At 34.0% G+C, this 6,985-nt stretch overlaps 1 protein-coding gene across 1 annotated transcript; it reads right to left on the bottom strand.

Annotated features, from left to right (window-relative positions):
- Positions 1–267: 267 nt before the first annotated feature.
- LOC117630244 lies at positions 268–1,663 on the bottom strand. Its single transcript, XM_034362987.1, has 2 exons — positions 1,456–1,663; positions 268–1,037 (listed from the first exon to the last, which is right to left on the bottom strand). Exons 1-2 carry the CDS (start codon positions 1,661–1,663, stop codon positions 268–270), a joined length of 978 nt encoding a protein of 325 aa, XP_034218878.1.
- Positions 1,664–6,985: the final 5,322 nt, after the last annotated feature.

Below are 6,985 nucleotides of genomic sequence, written 5' to 3'. Positions count from 1 at the left end.
TAGAGAACATCCAAGTAGAGGTTCCAAATTTGGATCCGCCATTAAGAAGAATATACTTATATTTCTTTTATTTGTGTTAAGAAGCACATAAAAAATTATGCTAATAATTTCGCACGTAATAACAACTTGAGTTTATAGAAATCAACAATACAAGACCAATATTACACCAATATCAATTGAAACTGCTAGAGCCAGACATACCCATCTCAGGAGTCCTGGCCTTTATTATTTATTACATATATCAATAGTACTCCAAGAGATATTCAATCACCTCTTACAAACAACTCCACGGCCATCCGTCCCACTAGCACAATTCATATACTCAAAGCTGTCTGAAGAGTTGTTCTTAACAAATTCCCCACTAAACCTTGAAACCGCACAATCAGAGGCAAAGATACTAGAGGATGCAAATTCTTTGTCCCCACCCAAAACAGGCATCACCACACCCATCTTAACCCTACTCACGTAGTTGCTTGCATATGTTTGGCCCAAAACACCATTCACTTCCCCACTTAGGGCATAAAACTTGAAGCTCAAGTCAAGATGAGCAAAGCAATTCTCTTGTGTAACCCCATATTTATGGATCATGGAGTCTTTTTCTGTTATAGGCACCACCACTGCTTTGATCTTGAAGTTCCCTTCAGCTTCGATTTCTATCGAATTTGTGTTTTTCGTTCGTTTGATGCTGAGTGCTCCTGGTGATAAGATTGATTGCCAGTTAGCACCTTCGCTGTCCAGGAGGTTTATGGGTTCGCCGTCGATGGATAAGGAGAGACGGTCGTTGGAGCCATCCCAAATTGACGTGGTTTTGGCACCGATGAAGAGTTTGTGGTTTCCAAAGAGGATCCCTAAAGACTGCACCCAAGTGAAGTCCCTCTTGTTTTGGTTTCTCTTGCCAATGAAGTGGGCGTTGATGTGGAGATTTGGATCAGAAACTATGCAGAAGTCTTGGTCTTTCTTGCCATGGAAGTAGAAGGTTATTCCATCACCACCAATGAATCTGGGGTCTTGACACACAGCCCCTGGCTTGTTGCAGTCTGCAATATTATATTCTCACATATATTAGTGGTGTGTAATTATCAGTTCATTATGTGACTAAGTTTACTATAAACCCAGATTTATCAAAATCCATTCTAATTATTTCTTCCCGAGTTATGATTTAAATCATTATGACAAAAGAGTAATTTCACAAAAATCATTATAAACTACTTGTGCACACAATAAATAAATAAATTGTACACAAAATAAATAAATATAAAAGCTTGGCTAGATATGTTTAGACAACTCTAGCTTAATAGGATGTAGCAATTGATAATTTTTATACAATTAACACATTAACTGTAAAGGATGTTCAACTAGTATAGTCGTATAATCGTATTACTGTAGGAAAAAGAAGGAGGTTAGTGGAAATCACATTCTAATAAATTACATAAACAATAGGTTTTGTGAACTTACTGCAAACAGGACTGCATGTGACGCAGTCAACTTCACAGTGCTCAGGGCAAGCACTAGGACATGTAAGCTCTAGGCAATAACAATCAGGGTAGTCCTGGTTCTTGCACTGGACTTTCTTAGGCTTTGGATGAGAAGTTCCTGCCTCTGCCGCAACAAGCATCAAGAGGATGACCAAAAACACACCTAAGCGCATCATAGCTTGAGCCATTTGGTGCTGATTGTATGTGTGTGTCTGAGCTTTGTGATTATGACTGCTATTGATGTTGGCCTCCCCTTTTATAAGGTCTTGAAAATATCAAACTTTGCGTCTTGCTCACACTAGTAAAGGTGTTCCTTACTTTCCACTCCACTTTTGAATTTTCTGGCACATGGGCACTCAAAAAGTCAGATTTTAGCTAGCCCTAAAATTAATCTAAATACTGGTCGGTATACCTTGGCACACGTGTTAATTCCACCCACACTTAGGGCTATCAATGCATCTGCCATTTTGATAACCCTAGTTAGCAAATTCATGTATTATATGTATGCTTACTTTTTTTAAAGGTAGATCCTATATATAAACAGGAGTGGAATAGGAAATTAATCCCCTTTTAGAGGCAGGCCAATGACCATACGTCTTGTAAAGTTTAATCTTTTGACAATAACCTTACCAACTGGAAAGATTTGTTAGACTCCTTATATAAACTTTAAGGGGTTGTTTGGTACGGTAGACTGTCATGGACTGGACTAAATCCTAGAATTATCTTGGATTAGCTCGGATTGGACTAAGATGGATTAAGTACTGACATACGTTTAGTGTTGTGTCAAACTAAGAAGCTGGATTGTAAAAATAATGAAGACCTATGTTTAGTGTTCTGTCGGACTAAAAAATAATTATTTAAATATTTAAATTTAATTAGAGATTTTAACCTAAAAATAAATAATTAAAATAATAATAATTAGGAAGAACAAGCCAACCCGTGTGAATTGAAAAAAAAAAAAAAAAAAATAGCCCACCCCTGCCACCTCTTTCTCTCTTTCTAGTTTTCTATTCTTATTTTCCTTCTTGCTCTCTCTTTTATTTATTCTTCTATCTCTCTTTTCTTTCTCTCGTTTTCTTCTTCTCTAATTATTGACACGTGGCGCCAGAGGGTCCTCTTTTTTTAAAAGAAAAAAGAGGACCCTCTGGCAGCTAATCGGTAGGGTCCTTTTTTATATTAAAAAATAGTACAGCAACATGGCTATACTCAGTTTTTTTAATTTTTCAAATATAGCCGTAAGGGTATACTATTTTACACATGAGCACCAAAGGACTGTGCTTCTATTCTCTTTTTTTATATTCTTTATATAGTAAATATTATAGCCGATTGGCTATACTCGATTTTTTTCAAATGTTTTTGGAAAATAGTATAGGCAGGTCGCTTTACTGGTTTTTTTTTTATTTAAAAAATTGTCTTCAATAAATAGTATAAACTAGTGGCTATAGTCTTTTATATGTATACTGGGATCCTTATCTTCTGTTAATTTTTTCCCCGATTTTTGTTTATCGATAAGAGTAGTTATCCATTACTATTAGGCCATTACCCAAGTCTCTATTAATACTACATCCGTGTTCTATACACGTCTCACGTTTTTTTAAAAGGAAATGTGGAATAGTAGTAGTGTACATGTACATACGTGTTTCTAATGTTTAATACACGTATTTTTAAAAAACAATTTGCAATAAGACACACAAAATTCACGTATTATACAAATAATTCTCACATACTATTGAATAAGAATAATATATGTTACAAAAATTATATTACAATATTATATATTGGCCGATTAATATCTACTTTGGATATATTGAAACTAGCAAATTAATATATATAAAGTACAAACTAATGCCATTAGGAGGGTCCTCTTTTCTTAAATAGTATGGCCGTGTGGCTATACATTTTGAATATAATGTATTTAAATGGTATAGCCGGGCCGCTATACTACGATTGTTTTTATATAAAAAAAACTTATTTTTATAAATAAATAAAAACTTATTTTTATAAATAAATAAAAACTTATTTTTGACACGTGGCGCTAGAGGGTGCTCTTTTTTGAAAAAAAATAAAAATAGTACAACCGGACGGCTATACTCCGTGTGTTTTAATTTTTTAAAAATAGACTATTTTTTACAAGTAGCGGCTAATCGGTTAGGTCCTTTTTCATATTTAAAAATAGTATAGCTAAACGGCTATACTATTTTACATGTGGGCGCCAAAAAGCTGTGCGTCTGTTCTCTTTTTTTAAAATATAGTAAATCGTTAGGCTATACTCAAATTTTTCAATGTTTTTTCAAAAATAGTATAGCCGGGAGGCTTTACTTAATTTTTTTTATTTAAAAAAATTTCTTCAATAAATAGTATAGACAAGTGGCTAAAGTCTTCTATATATATAATGGGATCCTTTTTTTATTTTAATTTTTTCCTTGATTTTTGTTTATCGATAAGAGTAGTTATCCATTAGTATTAGGTCATTACCTGAGTCTCTATTGCCCCCTTTTAATTTTTTACTTTTCCAGAGTTATTACCAGCATAAAAAATTTAGTACTTTCATGTTTAATACTCTATTATATACGTACGTACATATTTTTTAATAGTACATTCGTGTTCTACACACGTCTCACGTTTTTTAGAAAGGAAATATGGAATAGTCCTATTGTACATGTACATATATATTTCTAATGTTTAATACACATATTTTTTACAAAATTTGCTGTCAGACACACAAAATTCATGTATTATACAAATAATTCTCACATACAATTGAATAAGAATAATATATGTTATAAAAATAATACTACAATATTATAAAGTGGCCGATTAATATCTACTTTGGATATGTTGAAACTAGCAAATTAATGTTAGGAGTAGTACTACAGTTGTCCATAAATAAAAAAATAAAAAAATAACTACCTTCAAACATGTTCAATAATAAAAAAAAGTTATATATCACAGGTAAAAAAAATTCAATCAGAGCTTGTACCAAAGAACTAGTAATAATTAATTATAGTATTAGTGAAGTTTTGCAGCTTAAGTATCATCTATCAACAAACAATCAGTGAGTGCGTAAACCTCCAGAGAAACTCTAGCCCTCTCTCTCCTAAAAAATACTCTTACATCCATTTTCACTTTGAGCAGAAGGAAGCCACTGTTCTTCCTCCCTTCCCCTCTCCCCTCTTCTCTTCCTCCTTTATCCTCTTCCTTCATTTGCAGAGATAGAAGGTTTCCTCTATTTGTCTTCGTTTTGTTATGATTTTCATCCAACCATCACAGGCAGTTACGTCTCATTATTGGATCTCCAAATGCATTTCGGCATCGGATCTCCACCACCATCCTTTTTGTGGTTTTCTTATGTTTGGAATATGTCCCAAAGGCTCTTTGAGTTCTCTATGCTGTTTCATGTCTCCTTTTGTGAGAGCTTTCCACCTCCCCTTTCTGAGAGCTTTTCTTCTCTCCTTTGTAAAAGTTTTATTTGTATTGTTATGCCTTATTTTTTTCAAGCTTTATCTTTTATTTATTTATTTTGAGTTTGCAATCTTAGTTGGGATGCCTATGCCAAAGTTTTATCAATCTTGCCTGATCATTACTGGAGGAACATCTGATTGTCTTAATTTTGATGTTGAATTGCTTCGTTATTGTAATGGCCCTTCATGGCTAGTTTGTTTTTGCCCTTTGTGGCCAATGATTTTTTTTTTTGGCTGAATTATGAATGCAATCCTAGAATTTCTCAACAAAACAAAAAAAGTATCATCTATCAACTAACATTTCTAAGAGTATGAATTACGACAACATTTGGTGGGCCGAATTGGACTAGATGAGTCCAATTAATTGGACTAGATGAGTCCAATTAATTGGACATAGGTTCAATCCGGATTGGATTAGTGAGTTTTTACTTTGTTATATTTCGACATGTTTTACCGTGATGGGGTAAAAGCAAATAAGTAGTACGTGATGGGACTTTCTTCCTTTTAATTATGTGCGCATATTTTTTCATAAAATTAATTATTTCTGATATGAAATAAATACAAAAAAAATAATTTAATTTCTGATATTAATTATTTTAGTTTATAGGAGTACAGATGTTCCAATTTAAAAAGAGTATTTACAAATCTATTTAATTTATGGTTTCGATAGACTGACTGCCAACAAATTGCAAAGGGTCAATCACGTACCAATTTGCAAGATTAAAGGTAGATCCTATATATAAACAGGAGTGGAATAGGAAATTAATCCCCTTTTAGAGGCAGGCCAATGACCATACGTCTTGTAAAGTTTAATCTTTTGACAATAACCTTACCAACTTGCAAGATTTCTTCGACTCCTTATATATATAAACTTTAAGGGGTTGTTTGGTACGACGGATTATCATGGACTGGACTAAATCCTGGAACTGTCTTGGATTTGCTCGATTTGGACTAGGCTGGATTAAGTACTGATGTACATTTGGTGTTGTGTCGGACTAAGAAGCTGGATTGTAAAAATAATGAAGACCTATGTTTGGTGTCCTATCAGACTAAAAAATAATTATTTAAATAATTAAATTTAATTAGAGATTTTAACCTAAAAATAAATAATTAAAAAAATTATAATTAGGAAGAACAAGCCAACCCGTGTGAATTGAAAAAACAAATAGCCCACCTCCTACCACCTCTCTCTCTCTCTCTCTCTCTCTCTCTCTCTCTCTCTCTTTTTTTAGTTTTTTTTCCTAGTATTCTATTCTTATTTTCCTTCTTGCTCGCTTTTTTATTTATTCTTCTATCTCTCTTTTCTTTCTCTCATTTTCTTCTTCTCTAACTAAGCCGCTAAAACATCATCAGCAAGTAAGGAATCTACCAAATAGAAATAGGAGCAGCATCATACGCAGACCTAGATTTCTTATTCTCTCTATTTTTGGTTTCATTAATTTTTTTTTTTTTGGGAACTGCTACGAATTAGACTAAGATGGTTCTAGGTTCTGCTGGTGGCGAAGAGAGATGGCTCTGCGAGTGGCTTGAGGGTGGTGGTCATGGGGAGAAGAAATTCGGGGGGCGCGGGGGTGGGGGCGTCGGGGGGTTTGTTTTGATTCAAACCATCCAGCCGGACTCTCCTGTTCAAAATAGCAAAGGAGCTATTTTGCAAACCCAATTTTGGGCTAGCTATATTAGACATGCTAATTCGGGTTTTTTTTCAATTGTTGGACTATATAATCTTATTTAAGTTAATCCTTTCCAATGCCAAACATGGGTTTCAAGTCTTATGTAATCCAGTTCAGTTCAATGAAGCATAATGAAGCATACCAAACAATCCCTAGGAGACATTAGATAAATGTTGAGCTACGTTGCAGCTGGACAGGCTATACCTGACCTGAGATTAGGGGTGGGCACGGTCCGGTTCGGTCTGACTCTCACCTCAAATCGGAACTAGAACTAGTATTATTTAACTGGTCCTGTTTAAGCAATTTTTTTTTTAAAAACTAGCCGGTTCAATTCTGACCAGTTACGGTTCTGGTTTTGAACCGGATTATTAATTTTTTA

Source organism: Prunus dulcis, chromosome 6 (assembly GCF_902201215.1).
Source record: "Prunus dulcis chromosome 6, ALMONDv2, whole genome shotgun sequence".
Classification (NCBI taxonomy): Eukaryota; Viridiplantae; Streptophyta; class Magnoliopsida; order Rosales; family Rosaceae; genus Prunus; species Prunus dulcis.
The sequence above is the reverse complement of the archived record's forward strand: the minus strand, read 5'-3'. Positions and strand labels throughout refer to the sequence as shown.

Coding starts and splice junctions, on each gene's coding strand:
- LOC117630244 (XM_034362987.1), bottom strand. CDS start 1,663: ATGGCTCAAGCTATGATGCGCTTAGGTGTGTTTTTGGTCATCCTCTTG. Junction 1,038..1,455: donor CACATGCAGTCCTGTTTGCA/GTAAGTTCACAA, acceptor ATAATATTGCAG/ACTGCAACAAGCCAGGGGCT.